The sequence below is a fragment of the Mastigoproctus giganteus genome, chromosome 8 (assembly GCF_048544385.1).
Source record: "Mastigoproctus giganteus isolate SK-2022 chromosome 8, ASM4854438v1, whole genome shotgun sequence".
NCBI lineage: Eukaryota > Metazoa > Arthropoda > Arachnida > Uropygi > Thelyphonidae > Mastigoproctus > Mastigoproctus giganteus.
In genome coordinates this window covers 55767249-55793175 of record NC_143582.1, presented here as the reverse complement: position 1 = coordinate 55793175, position 25927 = coordinate 55767249, and the positions used below count along the sequence as shown (strand labels likewise).

The following is a 25927-nucleotide window of genomic DNA, read 5'->3' as shown; positions in this document are numbered from 1 at the left end:
GCACAGTTTTCATTGCCTGATATTTTCCCAAGCTGTACCCATTGTAAACATTTCGCAATTGGTAGCTCAGTTTTTATTACCTGATATTTTCCCAAAAATTTTTGGTCAATTCATTATCATCTCGATAAAATACTACTGAAAAGGGCTGAAAATTAAAAATTACACTAAAAACTCACCTTTCACTTTAAAAACTGGATCAAACTTTCATTATTAGTGTTTTGTTTCTTTTGTTTTCTGGCAGATGCATCTACTGTACATTACCTCTTCAGTATCCAGCAAATATGTAGTGCTACCAATTGCAAAAATTTTGCAATTGGTAGCAGAGTTTTTGTTTAGTTATCCTAAAGAAATGTAGTGTGTGATTTGTCGTAAGCAAATAAGCCAGTACGCATCGAATCCTGTATCTGATTCTTGTATCTGAGGAAACTTATAAATTTTCTTTGATTTCACCATTTCAGATCGATCCTGAATGCATTTGCAGAAACGTGAAAATGCGTTTATCTTCTTTGCCGCAAGGTACGTTCAACACAACATGTCTTCCTGACTGTGACATAAATTGTTATTATTACTCATCTTCAAAAACAAAATAAACTTGAAGTTGATGACTTCTGAATGTTTTAAACGTATTAAACATAATGAATGGCAATGAGTGTATGAACTCGCATGCGCAATGTGAGCTGTTTGTTTATCAGTTAATGTTAAACAAACAGTGCAATGTTTGTGCAACGTTCTTTCCTCTTTCTCAGATTCCTCACCTGAGGGGCCATAAATTCAAATTGAGGAAAGACAGTTGTAGAATAGATGTGCGGAAATTTGCTTTTAGCCAGCAGGTGGTTGATTGCTAGAACAAACTTCCATCTGTCATTGTGGAAGTTGACAACTTAAAAAATTTATGACAACATAAATTCAAGGCTCAACTAGACAAACTTTGGGAGTGAATGGGTGGGTGAAATGGAAAGGTTTTTTTTTTTTTTTTTTTTGGCTGATTCTATATAAACTTGTTGTTGTTGTTATTTGGTTTTTAGGAGCATTAGCAACTAAGGCCATATTGCTCCGGGGATATGCGGTGGTCATTCCCTGACCTTTCCGCATCCTCCATATTTGGTGGACACGGGCTCGAACTCTGGTCTAATCAAGAAGTGTGTGCTACACACTGCTGCTCCTGCCCACCTGGCTACGGAAGTGCCATATAAGCTTTCTTTCTTGTATCATATGCTTCTACTAATGCTAATTTCTAGTGCAGTGCAGACCTTACTAAAATCTGTTTTTTCTGGGGAAACCTGTTTTCCACCTGTTTTTTCCCCCCAAAATTTCCGTTTCTCCCTGTTGCTTACATTAACCTTATCTCCAGCTTTTTTGGAAGTCAAAAGTTTGTATCTGTGATAATATAAGTATCAATAAAAACCTAATTTTTTTTCCCAGTCCACATGGTATAATAGTGTCTTAATTTTTGTTATGTATATTTATATATTTTATATTAAAATTATATCAATATTACTTCATTTATTATTACATTTAGTTGTTTTTATTTTATTTATTATTATTTTTACATAAATGAGAGCTTACATAAACTCAGTTTTTCCTACATTTATTAATATTTTAGAAATAAACAAGGAGTTACCTTTTATTCAGTCAGTAGGATTTCTTCTTTACCAATTCTCCTCATGCGAATAAATTATGAAATGATATGTTAAAACCAGATTACATAATTTAAAATAATTTAAAACTCATAATGTGTTCCTCACTATTGACACACGGGCAGTCCAATACTCCAGGATCACAGTGGTGAGCCCCAACCCGACCCCAGAAATATCAAAAACCCCATGCAACCTTTAGTGAAGGAAGACATTTTGTCATAAATGCGAATTTGAAATACAAAAGAAATACTATTAAAATGAGATAAAAGTACGACAAAACAATGAATTTAAAATGCGCTAAGGAGGAATTTTTAGTGCATTTTTAGGAGGGAGGAATGTTTAGTGCATTTTAAATTCATGTTTTGTCCTACTTTAATCCCATTTTAATAGTATTTCTTTCGTATTTCAAATTCGCATTTATGACAAAACGTCTTCCTTCACTAAAGGGTTGCATGGGGGGGGGTTATGATATTTCTGGGGTTGGGTTGGGGTTCACCACTATGATCCTGAAGTGTTGGACTGCCCGTGTGTCAATAGTGAGGAATACATTATGAGTTTTAAATTATTTTAAATTATGTAATCTGGTTTCAACGTATCATTTCGTAATTTATTCGCATAAGGAGAATTGGTAAAGAAGAAATCCTACTGACTGAATAAAAGGTAACTCCTTGTTTATTTCTAAAAAAATTATTATTTTTATTATATATATTTTTTTCAAACAGATGGGGATAAAATTTTGTTGTCGTCATGGAACTTGCCAAAATCTGTACTTCAGGCATATCATAATCGAGGTGTAGTCAAACTCTTTGAATGGCAAGCAGACTGCCTTAGGACAGGAGATGTGCTTAAAGGAAAAAATTTAGTGTATTCTGCACCAACAAGTTCAGGGAAAACAATAGTTGCTGAGATTTTGATATTGAAGAGAATACTGGAGTCCAAACAGAAGGCTCTCATGATATTACCTTTTATTTCAGTTGCAAGGGAAAAAATGCACTTTTTACAGGTATTTTTTTCATTACTTCATATCAAATATTTAAAATGTTTTTAATTGTGTATTATTTTTATAACATAAAAAGACATTTTAAAAAATGTGTTTTAGTTTTTCACAATATAGCAGAGATCGATTAATTCAAAACTTGAAAGATATGTCAATATTACTTTGAATTACTTATGATTAAATATATCCAGGTTTTTTTTAACTATAGTAAGGAGAAAAATAATAGGTCGCTGTAAGTCACTCACTAGGCTTCCAGGTCCTTACCCAGTCCACGGTGGGATTCTGGAGTCACTAGGCACAGTAAATGATCTTGAGCTGTACGTTATTTTTCTCTTTATTATAAGAATGGAATTAGCATAATAATGGTATATATATGGAAAAATAAGAATATTAATAAGTATAATCCTTTTAGGACAAAAATCATGTATATCAGCAGTTCCCAACCTTTTCGACTTGCAAACTCCTTTCAACATAATATTTTTATTGCGAACCATTAAGCCTATATTCTCTGAAATCATATAATAGTTCTGAATTTTTATTATAAAATATTTCTAGTACTATGTTTTATAAGCAATGTTGCATAATAATATAAAATCATTATCAAGTACCTATATTTCATTCTCAAAGACAGTGGTCTTTGAGAATGAAAAAAAAAAATAGTATGGAAAACATTCATTTAACATGATATACTGGAATGTGGAAAATGTGGTTTCTTTCATTGGCAGTTCTTTACTTTATATTTAATTTTATTTTACTTTATTCTATCTTTGTTTATTATTAGTTATAATTTTTATAACCCTTTTACCACAGCTGAATGGTGCGATACATATCAGCACTTTTGCACCCCCCCCCAACTAAAATTCTGTCTCGAATGCTTGCTATGTAAGGGTGTGTGACCCAAATTGCAACTGAATATAAACTTTTTAACCAAACTGCATAAATTAATATTAAACTATTTTGTAGTTTGCAAGAATATACCTATATAAATCTAAGCACATGGCATTGCAGAATTTTTAGTACAAACCCCTGGAACACTTTGCAAACTCCCAGGGGTTCACGAATTACTAGTGGGAACCGCTGATATATATTGCATGTGAGCTTTGTTTGAAATATTAGATAATACAGTGGATTTTAATGCTGACTCCATCCTCATTAGAACCTTAATAGGAATGTTGATTTATAATTCTTGTTAACTTTGATTTTATTTAGTGTTATTTTAAGTAGGGGCAAGTGATGCAACGAAGGAAGCTTATACAGCATCAGCCAAAAAAGGGAAAAAAAACCACCCACCTCATCTGTCCGTCTACTAATTTGTCTAATTCTTCCTTAAATGTATTTGAATTTACCCACTTCCACAACACCAGATGGAAATTTGTTTCGACAATCAGTTACTCTCTGGCTGAAAGCAAATTTTCACGTATCTATCCTGCAATCATCCTTTTTCAATTTAAGCTTATGTCTCTCTATATATGTTGTTTGCGAAATAAAGACTAAGGATGCCATCAGCATTTAGTTTACTCAATCCATTTAAATCCTTAAACAATTCAGTCAGCTCTCCCAGTTATTAAGAGAGTCATATTCAGAGCAATGTATATAATAATGACCAATGATATTGGTCATATATGATGAATAATAATGTTGTGTATATATGACCAGTGATAATGTAGTTTGAATCCATATGCTGTCACATAAAGGGCACAACTTATTGTTACAATTTTTTGTAACAAAAAAAAAAAAAAAAAAATAGAAAAGCAAAAGCAGCCTGCCTCAGCACCAGAATTGGAAGGTGACTTTGCATAGTACACAACTCTACAACGTGGGACATTTTCTTCTGAACAACTTGAAAGCATATGGAATTCCTTTAAAAAACCTGTCATGCACTTAGTGTTATTAATGCCCATGTTATATCACAACAGGGACATTATCAACCTAAAAACTGCAGCACTTAGTAGTATTAGGATGACTTTGCTATCTCATTAATTTGTCTATTTAACATGTGGCTTAATGCCTTCCTGTGAAAGTGGATGAATATTTATACTAACTAGAAGGAAGTGTTAAAAGGAGAAGTATATTTAAAAAAAGATTATTAGTTTGGCCACTTTGAAAAGTACAATAAGCAGTTGCTTGTGATTGTGGGATTTATAGAAAATAGACTAAATTAGTATACAATATTGTTTGTATTTATGAAAATTTGTGTTGTGGGATTAATACAGTAATACAGTGCACTAGTTTTTTGTGTAGTAATTTCAGTAATGCAACACTTATGGGTGCCTCCATAGCCAGGTGGGAAGGAGCAGCAGTGCGTAGCACACACTTCTTGATTAGACCGGTGTTCGACCCTGTCACCACCAAATACGGAGGATGCGGAAAGGTCAGGGAATGACCACTGCATATCCCCGGAGCAATATGGCCTTAGTTGCTAATGCTCCTAAAAACCAAATAGCAAACAAGCAACACTTATGATCCTACTTTTTAAGATGACACTTGGGTCAGTATTGGAGTGTGTTCCACTCATATGATCATCTCCTTGTAACATTGGACATATAAAAACAATTAGAGTGCAAAGAAAGCTTAGATTCCTTTGCTTTAAAGAATGCCTTAATTATAATTCTAGAAGGTGTATGACCTGTATGATTACTGCATTATTAACTTTAACTCGGTGGTGGTGGCACTCAAAATGTAACAAAAATGGTGATGGGTACCTGTTCTGAAATTGTTTTGGTTTTTTTGAATTTTGCTTAAACAGTGCCAATATTTCATCTTTTCTTAATGGATTGCACTACTTTTTAAGTTTTAATAAATATTAAAACTTAAAATATAGTTTTAATGTAAAACCTTAAAACTACATTTTAAGGTTTTTGTATTTTTTATGTTTTAATAAAAATTTAAATTTAATTTTAATTTTTATTAAAATTATAACTTTTATGTACTTTTAAGCTTTAATAAAAAATTTAAAACATGCAGTGTTGTATATCTTTTATTTTCAAAGAAAAAAAAATTAATCTTGTTAAAAATTTCAAGAAAAAATTTAGACATAAAACAGAAACATAACATCGGTCTTTTATTCACTTGACCTACCATAGCTGCCTGGTTAAAAGATAGCTGCTTTTCTTTTCTAATTAGATTTCTTTTCTAAATAAGATAAGAATTTCTTTAAATTTTGTAAATTATTAGAAATATTGATATAATTGTTCACCTAAACCTGGGTGGGGGGGATAACCAACTGTGGGTCAATATTTACATTATTAAGTTATATATATTATAAATTAATATATATTAAGTTATTTTGTAAAATTTTAAATTATACAGATTAGTGGTAATTGAATGGTTTGATTAAAGTAAGTTTATAAATTTGTGTGGTTTTTGGAAATGAAATAGTGAATTTTGTGGAATTGAACAGTTGTTTTTTTCAATCATTTATAATAATAACGTGTTATTTCTAGTAAAGGATTTCTCTCTTTCTTTCTTCCCCCATGCAAAATTAGTTATTTCTTATGGGTTTGTTTCAAATATAACTATACATTAAAAACACCAAAATTTAGGAAATGCCATAGCACAATACACAAATGTTTTAGGCTCTGTGCTAAGTCCCTCATCAGTATATATATTAATATAAGATTAATAAAGTTAGCTTAAAAGATTGCTACCTGGTCACTGTAGACGAAATATGTAAGAATGCTGTATGTGTGTGTAATTCAGTATGAGAATGGGCAGAATGAAAGATTTGACTTTGAATGTGGCATGGTAGTTTGCGCAAGACACACCCAATAATCAAATAACATCAGCCAGTGGTGATCCTACGGTTGAAAACAGCTCATTGATGTGAGATGTCAGCAGAGGCTGACAAAACTTGTGCAGAATAACAGAAAGGCTGCAGTCATTCAAATAAAAACCGACTACAACAATAGTAGTTAAAGAAGTATTTCAAGGGTTCTGCTTGGGTTCCACTCTTGTCAGCAAAGAAAACAGGAAAGTATAGATATGTTGGGCTCAGGAACACCAACAATGGACAGTTGAAGATTAAAGAATCAGTTTTGTACTATTTCTTGTTGATAAGATGACAAGTCCAAGGGCCCATCTTGAAAGGTGTCAACAATTCAGGCTGGTGGTGCTGGTGTAATGGTGTCAGGAGAGTTTTATGGTTCACATTTTTACTCCATGATACCAGTGGAGAAACATTCAGATGCCATAGGTTATATGGAAATCATATCTGATCCAGGTGCATCCCTTCACGACTGCAGTGTTTTCATCTGTAAATTGGTTCTTTAAATATGATAATGTGCCATGTCACAAGGCTGGTTTTACAGAACTGGTTCTAGGAACATGAAAACAAATTCAGTGTAGTTCAGTGGCCCAGTCACCATATCTATATCCAGTTAAGCACATGGGAGATGAAGTGGAATGAGTTCTTTGAGTAGAGATCTGTACTTGTCCAATTTGCAAAACTGCAGGAAGCAACTGAATCAATATCCACAGGGATGGACCAGCAGCCATGTGGCATGCTTTTAACAACTCATTAGGGTCATAATGAATCTCCAGGCTGTTCTGAGGGCTGGGAGGGAGCAGGGTAGTAGGGGTACCTATTAAAGTAGTCACTTAACTGCAAAAAATGCAAATAAACATGTTTTATCATAATATTTTCTTGATGTTTTATTAATTTTATGCTAAAAAGGGAACCACAAATATGGACTACAAAGAAAACTACTGTAATTGGTATCCTTTGTTTTAGATTGGGGGTTCTTTACCTATGGGTCACCATGCCTATTGGTTAAGAACTCAATATAGCTTTCATTTAGAATGGATTGCCATATTCTCATAAATTGTGAGGATATGGCAATCTCCTTACACAAGTGACACTTGTGTAAGGAGAAATTTTATAAATTGAAATTTCTACCTACAAGTGTGTTTTTGCATTGGTGTGCTGATTTGACGGCACTTATTTAATTTCTTGAAGAAGGCTGCGAGTTTGTCTTTTTCCCTGTCTTTTTCATTGGCCTTGCCTGGAGCATTCTATAGTTAAATTGCCTAAAGAGGGCCCATCACAGAATGTGTGATGGGTCCTCTTTGCTGCATGTTTGGTCTGTGGAGTGTTGTGATACATGTGGCTTTATGATTGTTTTGGATTTAAGTATTTTATTTATTTATTTTTTACTATAACCGTGTAAATGATTTCTAGCTATGTGTGTTTTCTAAGTTGTGAATTTTATATTTTATTTTATTAAAAATTTGTACTTGTATAATCTCACAATATGACAAAATCAGTAAATTACAAGTTTTTAGCCATGAGTTTTTATGCCACAGTGTGTGACCTGCAGTGAAATATTGAGTATTGAATTATCAAAGCCAAATGAGTTAAAGATGTGTCTTGAAGCTAAATGCAGTACTTTCATTGGCAAAGACTGAAGTTTCTTTGAAAGGAAAAAATAACAACTTAAATGACATTGGCTGGATATTCCAGCCAATGTAGCTGTATATTGTGCAATAAGCCACTCTTTGCTTCTTAGGATGTTTGCTTGGTGGATTGCAAAACAAAAGAAACTGTGGTATTCATGTCAGCAACATGATATTTCAAAGACAGCTAGCACTGAAGAAGTGGTAAGAAAGTACCACAAAAAGTTTTAACCCCCATTATGTACATATTTCAAACATAATAATGCCAACATAGGTTTTGGTTGCTTTATTACCTTCAAACAAAAGAACTACACACCATTGGTGAAACTGACAGCTAGAAGAGACACGGTGAATGGACACTGCTGTCAAAATATGCCGTTAATATATGTATTTATGCAATGTCAAATGATGTAAAATAGTAAGTGATTGCAGCTATTAAAACAAATGTCAGATTAGTCTTCAACTGGATAAAACAACTGATGTTACTGACACTCATATCATGTGTACTGTATTCAGGGTTAAATGATATGGAAGAGGAATTTCTGTTTTGTTGGCCACTAACTGCTACTGCAACAGGGGAAGATTTTTTTTTTTTTTTTCTGTGAATAAGGTCTGACCTGAAATCATTGTTTCAATTTGCACACTGATGGTACACCAGCAATGTTTGGAAATGGCAAGGCTCTTGTACCAGAGTGAGGGAAATTAGTCTGCCGGTGAACATTTTTTTGTTGTTTTCTGTACAGGGAGAATCTTGCTTCCAGGTGGCTGTTGAAGGAGCTAGATATTATGATGAAAAAGGCAATTGGATTTTTGGATTGGATTTTTGAATTTTATAACAACACGATCTTTAGCCAGATATGTTGAGATATTGCCCCTGACTACATGCTTGTTATTGTTATGTTTGTTATTTGGTTTTTAGGAGCATTAGCAACTAAGGCCATATTGCTCCGGGATATGCAGTGGTCATTACCTGACCTTTCCGCATCCTCCGTATTTGGTGGTCACGGGCTCGAACCCCGGTCTAATCAAGAAGCGTGCCTGACTACATGCATTTACTTCATCATACCCATTCAGGTGGCTGTCATGAGGATACATTCTTCGGTGAATTGTGGCATTATGCAATGAGATCAAAACCTCTTTGAATAAAAAAAAAATCATCCCCTGGCTCTGAGGTTTCCGAATTACAAGTTGGAATTAAAAATAGCTTTCTTTCAGGTATATTTTTTAGATTTATTCTTTCAGATTTTTCAGACATATTCTTTCAGATATATTTGCCAAATTCAATAAATTGATTAGTTATGCAAGGCTGTGACCAGACAGTGACTGGACTAACAGAGAAGTTGACAGCTTTCAGAGGAAAGCTGAAATTGTGGAAAAGGCAAATGGAAGAAAATGCTTCTTTCTCAATATTGAACTTGCTTCAGGAAGATGAAAATGCTGGATTTTCTGACAAAAAAAATGTTATTGTGGAACATTTAGAAAAACTAACTCTTGATTTTGACTTGTACAATTAAATATAGCTCAGTCCACAGCCCATTTAACAATGATATCAAAGATTTTGCTGATGACATTTCAAATATTACTGGCCTTTCAAGACAGCTTATTGAGATTCAAAACAATGAGATGCTTTTCTGCAAAATTTCAGAATCAAGCGGAATCACTTAATGTTCTGGATCAAAATGAAAAAAGCAATTCTGAGAAATGAGACTGAAGTTTTTACCAATCTTTTCTACAGCCTACTTGTGTGAAACAGGTTTTTAGCACTTTCCATCATAAAAAATTAAGCTTCAAAAGCAAGTGTAGCCGCAGCACGATTTAAGTACTGCCTTTCAAATGCAACCGTAGTTTGAAGTACTTTGAAGGCTTTAACAAAGTAAAGGTTTATATTAATATACCAATAACTGATTTTATTTTGTGTTGTCCTAATGTTTGTGCTTTTAAATTATTATTTTGTAAAACTGCTAGTGTTATTATTTTTTTTAAACTAATAAACTAATTATTAATTGCATTTTAATATTTTTTCAACTACCCTGTTTCCAAAGCATTGATCATATTTTAATAATGATAACGTAATTAATCAGTAGGCAACATTTAAGTAATTAAAGGAAATACATTAATTACTTTAAAACTGAAACTGTGGGTCGGGGAGCTGTCTCCCAAACTTAATCTGGGTCCAAGCCAAAATAAAAGTTAAGAATACCTGTTTTAGAATATAATTATGCTGCTAATTGAAAACAAAGCTTTTCTTGTATACAGATCCTTGGTCAGATCTCTTGGTATCTGTTTCTGTCTTATAGCATGTGCAGATGTATTTAGTTTTTATTTGGCAGCACCTTTGTGCTATAAACAAATGTGCAATTCAAATAAAATTTTAATCCATGCATTGCAGTATTTATTTAATAACCTAAGGTGTGTTTTTTTTAATAATTTATTAGGAAATTTTTTCTGATGCTGGAATAAGAGTAGATGGATATATCGGTAGCCATAATCCACCAGGAGGACTTCAGTCTGTTGATGTTGCAGTTTGTACAATAGAAAAGGCAAATAATTTGATTAATAGAGTTTTGGAAGAAGACAGATTAAATCAGTTAGGTAATTATTTTGATTAAGTTTTATCTGATAAAAATGCATAGTTGGCAGTTTGAGTATATCCTACCAGAATATCTATGAATGCAGTATAAATACGATTTTTTTTGTTCTTTCCCCAGCTTCATTTAGTTTTATTAGGCAGTCATTAGTTACACAAGAGAAATTAAAATAATCCTGAACTAATTTATGATTACCTTATATTTATTTATTTTTAATTTATTTTTTGTATAATGAACAAAAAGCATAAGAAATAATTATGTAAGACAGTTTCTAGATGAGTGGATATGGGTCAATCATCTCTGTAGAGGATTCAAAGAAGATTGAAGGAAGATTTGATTAATAGAAAAATTTTTGTTTTTCCTTAACTTCTTTAAATATCGTGTGAATTTAATTTTCTGTAATTTTATAAATTTATTGTAAAGTAATTTTCTGAATATTTTGCAAATTTAATTTGTATGTTTTCTAAAACTAATTTCACTAAGTTAAATTCTTTTCAGTATTTTGTAAGCATAATTTAAATTCAGTGGTGGATAAAGTTTTGATAATTGCTTAATTACTGTAATATTTTGTATAATATTACTGTAATATTTTGTTTATTTAAATTTTCTAAAGTTAAATCTGTAATATTTATTTTAGTTTAATTCTTACCTTAGTAATGGTTGTTATAAGATCCACTTTGAATACTTCATCAGCAGATGTAGTGACCCAGGTGGAAATGAACATAGGCAGTTCCAGTATGAGTCATGAGTTCATCGCTTTTATAGCTTGTGGCATGTATTCAAAGGCTCATCTGGTTGATAATCATAGCTCAACTACTATGGTTGGGGAATAACGATGTATAGTTTCTGTCCATTAAGATAAACAATATATATAAATAAGGACACTTTTTGACAACAAGGAATGGAAAACAAATTAGGTTTTTATTGATAATTATATCAAATACAAGCACAATATTTACACTAAATTGTTAGCAAGTGATGTTTGTGGATCCCTGTCATTAGATCAATTAAGGAAAACAAAAGGTAAAACAAAATTACCAAATGCGATGGTTAATTAATTACGTTACAATTATCGTATATGTCAGTGCAATTTCATCAGTTTAATTTGTAGCCATCTACCAAGGTAGTTGAATTGGCATTGTTTTAATTATATCTCATATTGTGAATACCTTCACAATGAGTTGCCATGGTATTGCACTTCCTCGAATAAGTAATGCTTCACCAGTGTAGAAGACTAATGTTACTTATTCTTGGCAGATACCACCACCCAGACAATACCATTTCGAAGCTTATTGGCTTCTCATCGGTGGGTGGGCAGGAACTCTGATTGTTGCAATAGCGACAACCCAGTAAGTATAACTCCATAAGTATATATACAGTAAGTATAAAGTATAACTCCACAATATGAGAGATGCTTGATGGTGTGCAGCAGGATAGACTATAGAATATTTTAGGATAAAAGCCTCATTCTTTGCCCTATTCTTTGAATGAGGCTATAGAGTATTTTAGGGCAAAAGCCTCATTTTTTGAATGAGGCTTTTGCCCTAAAATACTGTATAGTATATACCAGGGGTCTCCAAACTTTTAGAGAAGCAGACCACATATGAATTTTTGGAATATTTGTTGGGCCAGAGAAAATTCCTAATTACTGAAAAAACATTCTCTGCATAACTATATTGTTATGCAGAGAAACAAATTTTATACATATCTATACTTACAGTTGGAGTTGGTTTTGTTATGGTCTCTGTTTAAAACCAACTCCAAAAACTACTGTTAAAGGAAGACTTGCAACTAGATGGAAGGATGGGATCAGTGAACTTTTGGGGGTGACATTTTGCGATGCTGCTCTATAGCACATGATCGATGCAGTTGGAGGAATTTGTTGGTGGTCACAACAGCTCCTCAGGGAACTATGTGACTGGAAGAAGAAGAAGAAGAAGAAGAATACTTGCATATTCAAAAATAAAATTGATGTATACGTAATATAAAATATACTGGTTTGTTTATATCAAATTTTAATTATTACTTATTTATTGTATTAACACAAAAATACAGTTAGTAATACAACAAAATTATTATTAATGTGATGAATGTAGTTGTTAGAGTGTGACTAGTTTCATAATATCAGGTTTTAAAGTACTGAATGTGGTTGTAGAGTGTGACTAGTTTCATAATATCAGGTTTTAAAGTACTAGTTCCAATTCTTAAAAAGTCACGTAAATGTGGGTCAGTTAGACGTGATTGTATTTTTGATTTTACATATTTCATTTTTGAAAAGGTCTGGTCACATATATATGTACTTCTGAAAATTGATGTAACTTTCCTGCAAAATTTTTAATTTTTGGATTATCTGACTCAGATAATGTTGAATAAAATTGAATTTGATTTAGTATTAGTAATGGCCGCATGGTGTAAGAAAGCCTATGGCTTATGCTGCACCAGCAAAAAAAAAAAAAAAAAAAAAAAAAATCAAACCAAATAAAACAATGATAAAACAAAAAAAAAAATAAAAATAATAATTAATAAAAGAAAAGGAAATTAAACCTATTATCCTATGCGCTTCCCTCGCCCGAAGGTACTATCCAGATGACCTTTGAATTTCCCCAAACTGTCAGCCTCTACCACCCATGTAGGCAACTTATTCCAGTAATTTATAACTCGCTGGCTAAAATAAAACTTCTTGCAGTCCAATCTAAACATTTCCCCCCATAATTTGAATTTATGTCCCCTAGTTCTAGCATCATTTTTCATTTTTAAGATTTTCAGATTTTCATTTTTAAATATTGTATTCAGTGCATCATTAGATTGAAGGTCTACCAACTCTAATTGTAAATTCTTATCAACATCATTGACGGGTATGTCAAACAGATTTCTAAAAAAATTCAAACACCTTTGAATTATTTTTAAAATCAGAACTAGCCGCAAATTTTTCCTGCAACAAACTAAATTTTGAACAAAATCTTCAGAGAAAAAATTACAACTAGGCATATTTTTAGATAAATTATTGCAGCATGGAAAATGCGAAAAATTATTCCAAAGTAGTCGACTTTTAAATAACTCCAGTTTTGTTTCAAATGCTTTGACATTATAATACAATTCATGTATGACACAAAACAGAAACAAAACAGTACAGAGGGACTTTATTCAAAAATGGCAACATAGCACTGGCTGCCATGATACAGATGCATCACTGCCAAAGATGGAACAAAGGGAAGAGGTGGTCCTCAGTAGGAGATATGGCCATCCCTAATGTCGATGCAGGCTTTTCACTGCCTGTCCATACTTAGAACAATGTTGTTGATAAGTTCTTGCAGTAACATCATCCATTCCTTTGTCAGTGCCATCTTCAACTGGTGAACATTTTCTGGTGAGTGTGGATGTGCCGCTAGGTGTCTCCCCAGAGCGTCCCATATGTGTTCAATGGGATTTAGATCAGACGGAATGGGCAGGCCAATCCATATGAACAATGTCCTCACTTCTTTCCAAAAGCATATCAACAGCTGCAATGCAACGGGGTGTGGTGTTATCATCCATAAACAAGAACTCTGGGCCAATGGCACCTTGGAACAGACGCACATGGGGAAGGATTGCCTCAGTACAGTAGCGTGCACTGGTTACAGTACCGCCTTCCAGTATTTGGAGTTGTGCATGTCCATCCAAGATAACGCCTCCCCAGATGAGAACACCTCGACCGCCATATCGATCCCTTTCAGTGATGTTTGTGGGGTGATACCATGTGCCAACCTCTTGCCAGATTAACTGATGTCCAGAATCGCTGCTGAGACTGAATCTACTCTCATCAGTAAAGAGTACCTTAAGTAAAGATTTTGTGGTTGTAACCTTTGGAAATAGTGTTGGTCCTTAAGTTTTGCACACCAGTGTACAATTTGAATTACCAATATTACAATTTGCAAATTACAATTCTAAAGTATTAAGTTTTGAATTGCTGTTACAATAGAAAACAGGAAATCTAAGGTAATACAAAGAGATTAAATTCATACCAGCCAACAGTCTCCTCTTGCCAATGCTACCAGAAACTTTATGTGCATGCAGGCTGCCAGCAATTAATTTATAGCAGAGGGATTAACTCCATTAACCAATAGGATAGTGTCATGTTTTTATCCTAAATTCGAGGTTCTTGTATAGTAAAAGCCAGGGGGCGATCTTTGCTCCCATACTCTGAACATCAGGGTTCATGTGCAGGCTGGTTCTTACCAATACCAATCATCAGACCATGCTGGTGATGATGCCAGGTTTTATCCTGGATCCCTGATTCTTGTGTAGTGGAAGCCTAGGGTGACCTCTGCTCCCATACTCTGCACATGGTGTGCAGGCTGGAAATCCCTAAAATCCCTAAATAGGGATTCCTAAATTAAGAAATCCCTAATTACTGTCTCTGTTGCCTATTTCTACTTAATGACAGGGTCAAGATTAATAGATGTCAAAGAATAGCTCTGAGTGGAAATAACAGAATTAATACTATGTATATAAAGTGCTTAGCATCATAATACACAGCCATTTCTGAATAAACAAAAAATTTTTAAGGTGGCATCGTTTTAGGTTATATCTCATATTGTGAATGCCTTCACAACGAGTTGCCATGATATTGCACTACTTCGAATAAGTAACGCTTCACCTAAGGAGAAGACTAGTGTTACTTATTCTCAGATAGGTACCACCACCCAGACAGCACTGTTTCAGGGCTATTTGGCCCTTCGTCAGTGAGTGGGTAGGTACCCAAGTGATGCAATGATGGCAAAAACAGTTATGAAGTATAACTCCACAATATGAGAGATGCCTGATGGTGTATGATGTATTTAGACTAAGGCGCATTTAGGGCTAGAGCCTCAAGCTGCGAACAAATTTAGACTATGTATATAAAGTGCTTAGCATCATAATACACAGCCATTTCTGAATAAACAAAAAATTTTTAAGGTGGCATCGTTTTAGGTTATATCTCATATTGTGAATGCCTTCACAACGAGTTGCCATGATATTGCACTACTTCGAATAAGTAACGCTTCACCTAAGGAGAAGACTAGTGTTACTTATTCTCAGATAGGTACCACCACCCAGACAGCACTGTTTCAGGGCTATTTGGCCCTTCGTCAGTGAGTGGGTAGGTACCCAAGTGATGCAATGATGGCAAAAACAGTTATGAAGTATAACTCCACAATATGAGAGATGCCTGATGGTGTATGATGTATTTAGACTAAGGCGCATTTAGGGCTAGAGCCTCAAGCTGCGAACAAATTTAGACTATGTATATAAAGTGCTTAGCATCATAATACACAGCCATTTCTGAATAAACAAAAAATTTTTAAGGTGGCATCGTTTTAGGTTATATCTCATATTGTGAATGCCTTCACAACGAGTTGCCATGATATTGCACTACTTCGAATAAGTAACGCTTCACCTAAGGGTGAAGCGTTACTTATCCGCTTCACACAATATGAGATATAACCTAAAACGATGCCACCTTAAAAATTTTTTGTTTATTCAGAAATGGCTGTGTATTATGATGCTAAGTACTTTATATACATAGTCTAAATTTGTTCGCAGCTTGAGGCTCTAGCCCTAAATGCGCCTTAGTCTAAATACATCATACACCATCAGGCATCTCTCATATTGTGGAGTTATACTTCATAACTGTTTTTGCCATCATTGCATCACTTGGGTACCTACCCACTCACTGACGAAGGGCCAAATAGCCCTGAAACAGTGCTGTCTGGGTGGTGGTGGTACCTATCTGAGAATAAGTAACACTAGTCTTCTCCTTAGGTGAAGCGTTACTTATTCGAAGTAGTGCAATATCATGGCAACTCATTGTGAAGGCATTCACAATATGAGATATAACCTAAAACGATGCCACCTTAAAAATTTTTTGTTTATTCAGAAATGGCTGTGTATTATGATGCTAAGCACTTTATATACATAGTCTAAATTTGTTCGCAGCTTGAGGCTCTAGCCCTAAATGCGCCTTAGTCTAAATACATCATACACCATCAGGCATCTCTCATATTGTGGAGTTATACTTCATAACTGTTTTTGCCATCATTGCATCACTTGGGTACCTACCCACTCACTGACGAAGGGCCAAATAGCCCTGAAACAGTGCTGTCTGGGTGGTGGTACCTATCTGAGAATAAGTAACACTAGTCTTCTCCTTAGGTGAAGCGTTACTTATTCGAAGTAGTGCAATATCATGGCAACTCGTTGTGAAGGCATTCACAATATGAGATATAACCTAAAACGATGCCACCTTAAAAATTTTTTGTTTATTCAGAAATGGCTGTGTATTATGATGCTAAGCACTTTATATACATAGTCTAAATTTGTTCGCAGCTTGAGGCTCTAGCCCTAAATGCGCCTTAGTCTAAATACATCATACACCATCAGGCATCTCTCATATTGTGGAGTTATACTTCATAACTGTTTTTGCCATCATTGCATCACTTGGGTACCTACCCACTCACTGACGAAGGGCCAAATAGCCCTGAAACAGTGCTGTCTGGGTGGTGGTACCTATCTGAGAATAAGTAACACTAGTCTTCTCCTTAGGTGAAGCGTTACTTATTCGAAGTAGTGCAATATCATGGCAACTCGTTGTGAAGGCATTCACAATATGAGATATAACCTAAAACGATGCCACCTTAAAAATTTTTTGTTTATTCAGAAATGGCTGTGTATTATGATGCTAAGCACTTTATATACATAGTCTAAATTTGTTCGCAGCTTGAGGCTCTAGCCCTAAATGCGCCTCAGAATTAATACCTAACAAGACTAAGCTGACAACATGGAGGTGTCAACACTATTAATCAACCGATGAATGTTAAAATAATCTGTAAAATGTGTTTTCCATAAATTTTATTGTGATTTAATATAAACATTAATTTTTACGATCTAATTGAAACATCTGCGGGCCGGTTAAAATTCTTTTGCAGGCCGTAGTTTGAAGACCTCTGGTCTATACTATTGCACACCGTCAAGCATCTCTCATATTATGGAGTTATACTTATAACTGGGTTGTCACTATTGCAACAACCAGGATACCTACCCACCCACTGATGAGGAGAAGCCAGTAAGCTTCGAAACAGTGCCATCTGGGTGGTAGTGGTATCTACCAAGTATAAGTAACATTAGTCTTCTCCACTGGTGAAGCGTTACTTATTCGAGGAAGTGCAATACCATGGCAATGTGTTGTGAAGGTATTCACTACATGAGATATAATTAAAACAATGCCAATTCTCAACTACCTTGGTAGATGGCTACGAATTAAACTAATGCAATTGCACTAACTTATACGCTAGTAATTCTTCCACATAGCATGAGGCTTTTGCCCTAAAATATTCTGTAGTTACATTACAATTATGATGACATTACAATTTACATTACATGTTACATTACAATTATTGTTCCAATTTAACATTATTGGTATCTCCTGCTCTAAAAATATGTGTGATTGATTTCAGAGCAGGAGATACCAATAATGTTAAATTGGAACAATACTATGCTGTATAAGAGAATTATAAATTGGAGAATGACTAGGGAATGACAATATGTGTATGTGGTTTCTATCCATTAAGATAAACAATATAGGTTATATATAAGTAAATATGTGCATATAAATAAGGACACTTTTTGACCACGTGCAATTAGAAAACAATTTTTACTATGTTGGTTAGCTTTTATTACTTACTGGTCACTGTCAGGTTATTAATTGAATTAGAATAAGACTTTAAAACCAGTTAGTGAACAGTATCTAGCATAGTCTGATCTTTATCAAATTTACATAAGGGTTACCTCATTCTTTATCCATAGGATTACTTCTCTTCGAAACTCTCCAACTCCGACATTTTATTGTGCACGGTTTAAAACGATTAAAATGATACAATAAAATATATATTATATATTTTAATATATATTAATATATATAAGTGGTTCGCAATCAAAATATTATGTTGAAAGGGGTTCGCGAGTCGAAAAAGGTTGGGAACTGCTGATATACATGATTTTTGTCCTAAAAGGATTATACTTCTATTCTACAACTATCTTTCCTCAAGTTGAATTTATAGCCCCTCAGGTGAGGAATCTGAGCAAGAGGAAAAATCCTATCAGCATTGAGCTTAGTCAAACCATTCAAGACCTTATACACCTCAATCAGATCACCTAGCAGGTGCCTAGTCTCCAGACACTGCAATTTGCAGAATCTTAGCCTTTCTTGATAACAGCAGCCCTTTGTTCCATTCACTAACCTCACTGCCCTTTCTCTGTACTTGTTTCAGCAGTTCTACATCTTCTCTAAGATGAGGCCTCCAGACCTGTATGCAGTACTCAAGGTGTAGCCTGACCATTGCCTTATTCAAGGGGACAGTCACCTCCGTATCTCTGCTAGCAAAATTCCTATATATCATTGACAAGCCCCCATGGGTTACTCTTGCAGCCTGTCTCCACTGCTCAGAAAACTTCAACTCTGACTTCCCAATTACCCCCAGGTCTTTTTCATTCTCTGCTACTCTGAGTATAGTACAGCACAGTTAGTATGTTACCAACTTTGCAGTAAATCTCATTGACCACATACATATTTCATATTTAATTATACACATTGGATTAGTTACTAACACAGTATGTTTTTAAACATTAGCTCACCTAGAATTCTTTTCTGAGGATTTCTATCTAGATTTTTTGTTAAACATCAACTGATTTTCATTGTTTAAAGAAAGATACCGTTAGAGAGTTTTCTATCTTCAGAAAAGTTGGAGCAATGGTTTTTTCATAACAATGATCTCCACTATCTAGACTTGGCTGTTCAGGAGCATTTCCAAATCTTCACAAGAAGGAGAAAATGTGTGCTTAGTTTTGGTTTTAGCAATAGCATTAACATCAGTATTGGCAGTTGTAAAAGATGCAAGAAAGCAAGCTTTCTTGCTTTTCATTTCCTATTCATTCCCTCCAATAGTTAGCATTAGCATTAGTAGAGGCATTTGATGCAAGAAAGAAAGCTTATGCAGCATCAGCCAAAAAAAAAAAAAAACCACTTCCACTTCACCCCTCTGTTCGTTCGAAATACCTGTCCAGCTGAGCCTTAAATTTATTTAAGCTATCAACTTCCAAGACAGGGGATGGAAGTCGATTACACCAACCAACTACCCGCTGGCTTAAGGCAAATTTCCGCACGTCTATCCTACATCTGTCTTTCCTCAATTTGAATTTAGGCCCTCTCAGTTGATTATTCTAAGCAAGAGGAAGAATCCCATCAGCATTGAGCATGCTCAAACCATTCAAGGCTTTATACACCTCTATCAGATCACCTCGCTGGTGCCTAGTCTCCAGACACTATAATTCGCAAAACTCAAGCCTTTCTTCATAAGAGCACCCCTTTGTTCCATTCACTAATCTTGTTGCCCTTCTCTGTACTCGTTCCAGCAGCTCTACATCCTTTTTGAAATGAGGCCTCCAGACCTGTAAAGAGTACTCTAGGTGTGGCCTGACCATTGCCTTACACAAGGGAATAATCACTTCCTTATCCCTGCTAGAAACATTCCTGTATATCATTGACAATACACCATGAGCTACTCTTGTAGCCCATCTGCACTGCTCAGAGAACTTCATATCTCCTGCACAATTACCCCCAGGTCCTTTTCATTCTCTACCACTGTCAGTGTACCATAGAGTTGATCCGTTGCTCTCAGGTTGCTGTTTCCCATATGTAGTACTTTACATTTGTCAATGTTAAACTTCATTTGCCACCTCTCAGCCCATCTGCTCAACCTTTCCAGATCCTGTTGCAGCAGCATAGTGTCAGTAGTGCCCTTGACAACCCTGCCAACCTTTGTATCGTCTACAAACTTGGACATTAAGCTGGATATACCATGATCAATATCATTTATAAATACAGAAAACAATAATGGACCCAAAACTGAACCCTGAGGGTCTCCACTAATCACATTAGTCCACGATGAGCAGTGTCCATTTATTACCACTCTCTGTCTTCTCCCCTCAACCACCCCTTTATCCATAGCAGCAATTTGCCTCCAATGCCACACTGCTCCAATTTGTGCAGCAGTCTTCCATGTGCAACAGTATCAAAAGCCTTTCTAGCCGACCGGGCTAGCCGAGTGGGTAAAGTACCCGCCCGGCAACCCAAAGGTCGCGGGTTCGATTCCCGCCTCGGGCTTGAATCAAAGTACTGCAAAAACCTTGGGAGGTGCAATATGGCCACAGAAGCCGATGCGCCAACAACTACCAAATCAAAAAAAAAAAAAAAAAAAGCCTTTCTAAGATCCACTTATATAATATCAAAGTTATTCCCTGCATCCAGTTCTTTTGTGACTGCATCATAGTATGCAATCAAATTGGTCAGGCAAGACTTCCCCTTAACAAAACTATGCTGTGTCCAAGCTATAACTGAGGTCTTGTCTAGCTGATCCTGCAGTGCTTCTTTAACCAGTGCCTCCATTAATTTTCCTGGAACAGAAGTTAAACTCACAGGTCTATAATTACTTGTGTCAACCTTTGATCCTCCTTTGTGAATTGGGGTCATATTTGCACATCTCCAGTCTGTGGGTACCTCCCCTGAGTCCAAGGAAGCTCTCATAATTATGGGTAAGAGTTTGCTTACTTCCTTTGCTGCCTCCTTTAGTATAACTGAATAGATTCCATCCACTCCAGTGCCTTTCTTGTGTTTATCTTCAACAATTTCTCCTCCACTTTACTCTCAGTTATTACAAGATTCTCTAGCTTACTGCAGAGTTGAATACACCTCTAGCATTCCCCTCGCTGAATAACTCCTCATGTGTGAATGTCGATGCAAAATATTCATTTAGTTTGTTAGCTACCTGAGCAGGATCATCAACAGTTGACCCATCGATATCAAGTAGACCAATCTGATTCATCCCCTTCCTTCTAGAGTTTACATAAGTAAAGAACACTTTGCTGTTTTTCTTTGCATCCTTGCCAAGGATTTCTGATAATCTGCCTTCGCCTGCCTAACCTCCTTTGTAACTTGGTCACAGATCAACTTATATCTATCATAGGCTTCTGTGTCACATGTTAATTTGTATGTATCCCGTGCATTTTTCTTCTCTGCCATATGTCTCATTAGTTCATCTGACATCCACTTAGGCCTTAACCTTGAACAATATTTCTTAGTTGGTATGTAAAGCCTAGTAGCTTCCAAGATAAGTTCTTTGAATGCTTCCCATTTTGAATTTGCTGTTGGTAACATCATCAGTTGGTCGCACTGTATAGAATTTGAATACTGTCTCAGACCATCGTAGTCGCCTTTACGAAAGCAATAACCCTTTCCTTTACCCCTAATGGTAGTTACCCCTTTGAGTAAATCCCACTTCAGCACACTGTGATCACTGCCACCTAGTGGTTCCTTTATCTGCAGATAATGCATGAAGAATCACTACTGATAATCAAATCAAGTGTATTACTCCCTCTAGTTTCCTCCTGAACATGCTGATGTAGAAAACAATCATACAATAGATCCACAAAAGCCTTGCTAGTGTGTTAGTGACCAGCCCACAAATTCCAGTCAATATCTGGGAAATTAAAATCCCCCATTATAAGACTGTCTGATGTACTGGCCCACTCTATTTCCCTGTACAGTTTCTTATTATACTCATCAGAGGCCTATAGCACACTCGTACTCTCAAATTTGATCTCACAGTGCTTATGTCATACCAAACTGACTCGATACTGCACTGTCCAGCGATGTTGACTGGCTTCACTTCCTTGGATTTTATGCGTTTCTTAACTAATAGCATAACCCCCCCTCCTCCCTTCCTATCCTGTCTATCCTTTCTGTAGACGTACTCCCCAAATTCCAGTTCTGCATTCCTTATATCTGTATGACACCACGTCTCTGATGTCCCAACAATATCTGTCTTTGATGTTTTGAGCAATACCATAAATTCATCAAATTTATTTACTAAAATCCTAGCATTGGTATACACGCAAGTATACATGCACCTGTTTCTATTCTTAGCTACCCTAACCCAACCCATGTGTTTACTTGTACCGCAATGACTCCCAGCAGTCTCTGAAATATCCTGCATAATCTCTGAAATATCAAACATCGCCTCTGAAATAGAAGCATTGCAAGAATTACTTTCACCTCTGCCAGTGGCTACTGTTAATCTATTAGTCTTTGTATTCCCCCCAAGCTAGCAGTTTTCTGACCCACTTAACACTGCCTCGATAACATCAGCAAAAATTCTTGCACCCTTTCTATTTAAGTGTAACCCATCCCTGTAGAAGCAGTCTCTCCTGTTAACAAGTACAGTCCAGGCTGAAAAAAAATTCTACCCCTTGAGCCTTGCACAATCTTTCCAGGGCCGAATTGATCGAGAAGGCTCTCATCATATACTCCCTCCTATCGTGTCTGGGCAGAATTGCAGACACTTTCAAATTCAACCCTAATTCACGGCTTTTTTTCTATAGTGACCTGTACTTGTTAAGTAATTCTGCCGGTCTCCTACTCTTGATATCGTTAGTGCCAACGTGTCGTTAGTTTGTCTAGTTCTTCCTTGAATTTATTTAAATTATCAACTTCCACAACAACAACAGATGGAAGTTTGTTCCAACAACAGCCACCCGCTGGCTAAAGGCCAGCGGATAGTTGATTGTTGGAACTTAAAGAAAACCTGCCCCATTTCAATCCATTGCATTGACAAAGTTTTTCACTAAACCAAGTTTAATAAGCAGTGGCAGTAATAAACCTTATCAGGAGTAACCATTAGTTTGCAATATTTTTCTTTCATGGAATCAGTTCTTTTCCTGCTCCATTTCAATTCATTGCTTTGACAAAATTTTTCATTAAACTAAGGGTAACATGTAATAGTAGTACTAAAACTTTATCAGGAGTAACCAATGCTTTGTTTGCAACATTTTTCTTTCCTGGAATCAGTTCTTTTCTTTGAGGCTGTTGTTTTTTTTAACATAATAATTTTTCTTATTTCTACTGTCCCATTCACAAATAAAGCTATAAGATTTGGTATGGCCAAGTTGTAGGCCTAGTAAAAGAGTAATTACTTTAAGGTCACCACAGGTATGCCAAGAAAACTGCTCATACTTGATGCTTGTCAAGAGAAATTTCATGTTTTCATAGGTTTCTTTCATTTGTGCACCCTGTGCTAAGGGCATTGATGGTAATGTATATCAGTTAGGGTGCAACACTGCTTTCAAACTCGCTTTTGAGGGACTGATGAATAACCACATTTCAGCTGGATTGTTCAGGTCCTAGAGTTTCCATTAGAGAATTCACATCACTGCAGTAAACCAAATTGCCTTCTTGAAAAAATAAATGTATAAATGTTTGCAGACATTTATGAAAATAGCATATTTTGATGTCCTTGCAGGAGATTACATCCTTTCAGCCTAGAAGCCAAAAGTTCAATTTAATTTTTAAATAAGTTCACATCATGAACAAGATTGTTAACAGGAGAGACTGCTTCTACAGGGATGGGATACACTTAAATAGAAAGGGTGCGAGAATATTTGCTGATGCTATCAAGGCAGTGTTAGGTGGGTCAGAAAATTGCTAGCTTGGGGGATACAAGGACTAATAGATTAACAGTCGCTGCTCAGGAATTTTTTTTTTGGCTGGTGCAGTCTGTGGCTTCCTTGCACCATATGGCCAATAATAATAATAATAATAATAATAATAATAACTGTCCCACGGTAATGTGCTTATGTCATAGCGATTCTTGCACTGCTTCTATTGTAATGAGGAGCAGCCTGGAAAACAAGATTTCAGAGTCTGCTGAGAGTCATTGCGGTACAAGTAAACACATGGGTTGTGTTAAGGTAGCCAAGATATGGTTGCTACCCTATTGTACAGCACCATCTTGTTTGGGGGCTTGCTTGCTTGTCTTCACAGTGCCATCTTGTTTCCACTCCTTCCTTCGGGGGCGATGCCCTTTTTTGTCTAGTCGCTCTAACTTACAAACTCTTAGGACAAAATCCGTGCCCTTGGCCCTCAGGGGCTGTATAACCCCTGGAGCTGCAGCGTTGGATTCGCGTTGTGATTAACGTCAGGCGATCACAGAGCGTCAACTCGACCCCCGCTCTAACCCCTTCTGGTTTGTACTTATTTCTACTGGTGTATTAGAATATGGGCAGAGAGAATGAAACATAGTGTAACACATAACAACATTTATTGTAACAAAGAAAACAGGTACACAATGCTTGCATTCTGTGTGGGTAATTTGTATAAATGTGACATATTCGTACATATGTCAATTCCATACAATAATATCAAAGGTGTGAGTAAAGTGGTAAAAATAGTACATTTAACCCTTCATTGAAATTCTGTATTCTATCTTACAAACAAACTCTTCATTTCTTACCTTTTGTTGTACACTAGATTGTTCTAGGCTAAATGTCTATAATGCTCATAAACACTTTTTGTATTTTACATATTTTAGGGTCAAAAGAAACATGGGGGTGGCTAAATTTTATACCCTGTTATCTCTCAATACTTTTTTCCATCATCGTTAGAAAACCAGCACTTGACCATACTTGATTATACCACTCTATTGTGGGCATTCGACTTTCTAGGAAATCTTTTGGGTACTTGTGAAAGCATTATAGTCATTTCACCTATAATTGTGTTAACAAGTAGTTCATGGGGATCAAGAAAGAAGCATTGAAATGTTATCTGTTGATGTTGCTTTTCAAGGTTTACATTCACACAAATGAAATAATAGCTTACCAGTTGAATCACTTGCTCTTGAAATTCAGTGAAGCGGCTTCCTTCTCACAAGCGAAAACTGGGTGGGGTCCTCTGTCGTTTCGGATCTTTTCTCTGGTGGTCGCTCTCCTTCTTCTCTCTCGACTTTCGGTTAGCAACGTTGTCTGCGAACTCTTTTGGAGCACGATTAGAAAGAAGCTTTTTGGCTGGATAGCTCTAACTCTCAGCTCTCTCTCTACTCCTCCCTGATCTTGCCTCTGTCTCTAACTGCCTTCCTGACTAACTGCTAACTTGCCAACAGCCCAACTGCAAAAAAGCTAACTCACAAAAAGTCCATTTTTGGGCCCCCAATACTCTTATACATCTCCCGCCTTTGTTCTACTTTTCCCCAAAAGATTTCCCTTTCATTTGGCTATGCTAAAATAAAAGGATTATTCACTTCCTGCGATGGTAATAAAGGAAGTCGTGAATATGGGAGAAAACTTTGTTCTTTTGGTTATTTGGTTATGTCATAGCGACGAAATGACCCAAGAAGGCATATATTCCCTCTGATGTGACCATTTCTGGTAACTGGGCTTGGCACACCCAGGGCCCCCGAGCTGGATATCATCAT

The 25927-nt window shown here is 35.7% G+C and overlaps 1 protein-coding gene across 1 annotated transcript in view; it reads left to right on the top strand.

Annotated features, from left to right (window-relative positions):
- Window positions 1–2137: 2137 nt before the first annotated feature.
- PolQ (DNA polymerase theta) overlaps window positions 2138–25927 on the top strand; it is a 277127-nt gene continuing 253337 nt past the window's right edge. Inside the window, exons 1-3 of the mRNA XM_090380240.1 lie at window positions 2138–2162; window positions 2360–2640; window positions 10461–10617. Of these exons, the coding sequence (XP_090236366.1) occupies window positions 2138–2162; window positions 2360–2640; window positions 10461–10617 (463 nt within the window). The remainder of the gene's footprint in view (window positions 2163–2359; window positions 2641–10460; window positions 10618–25927) is intronic.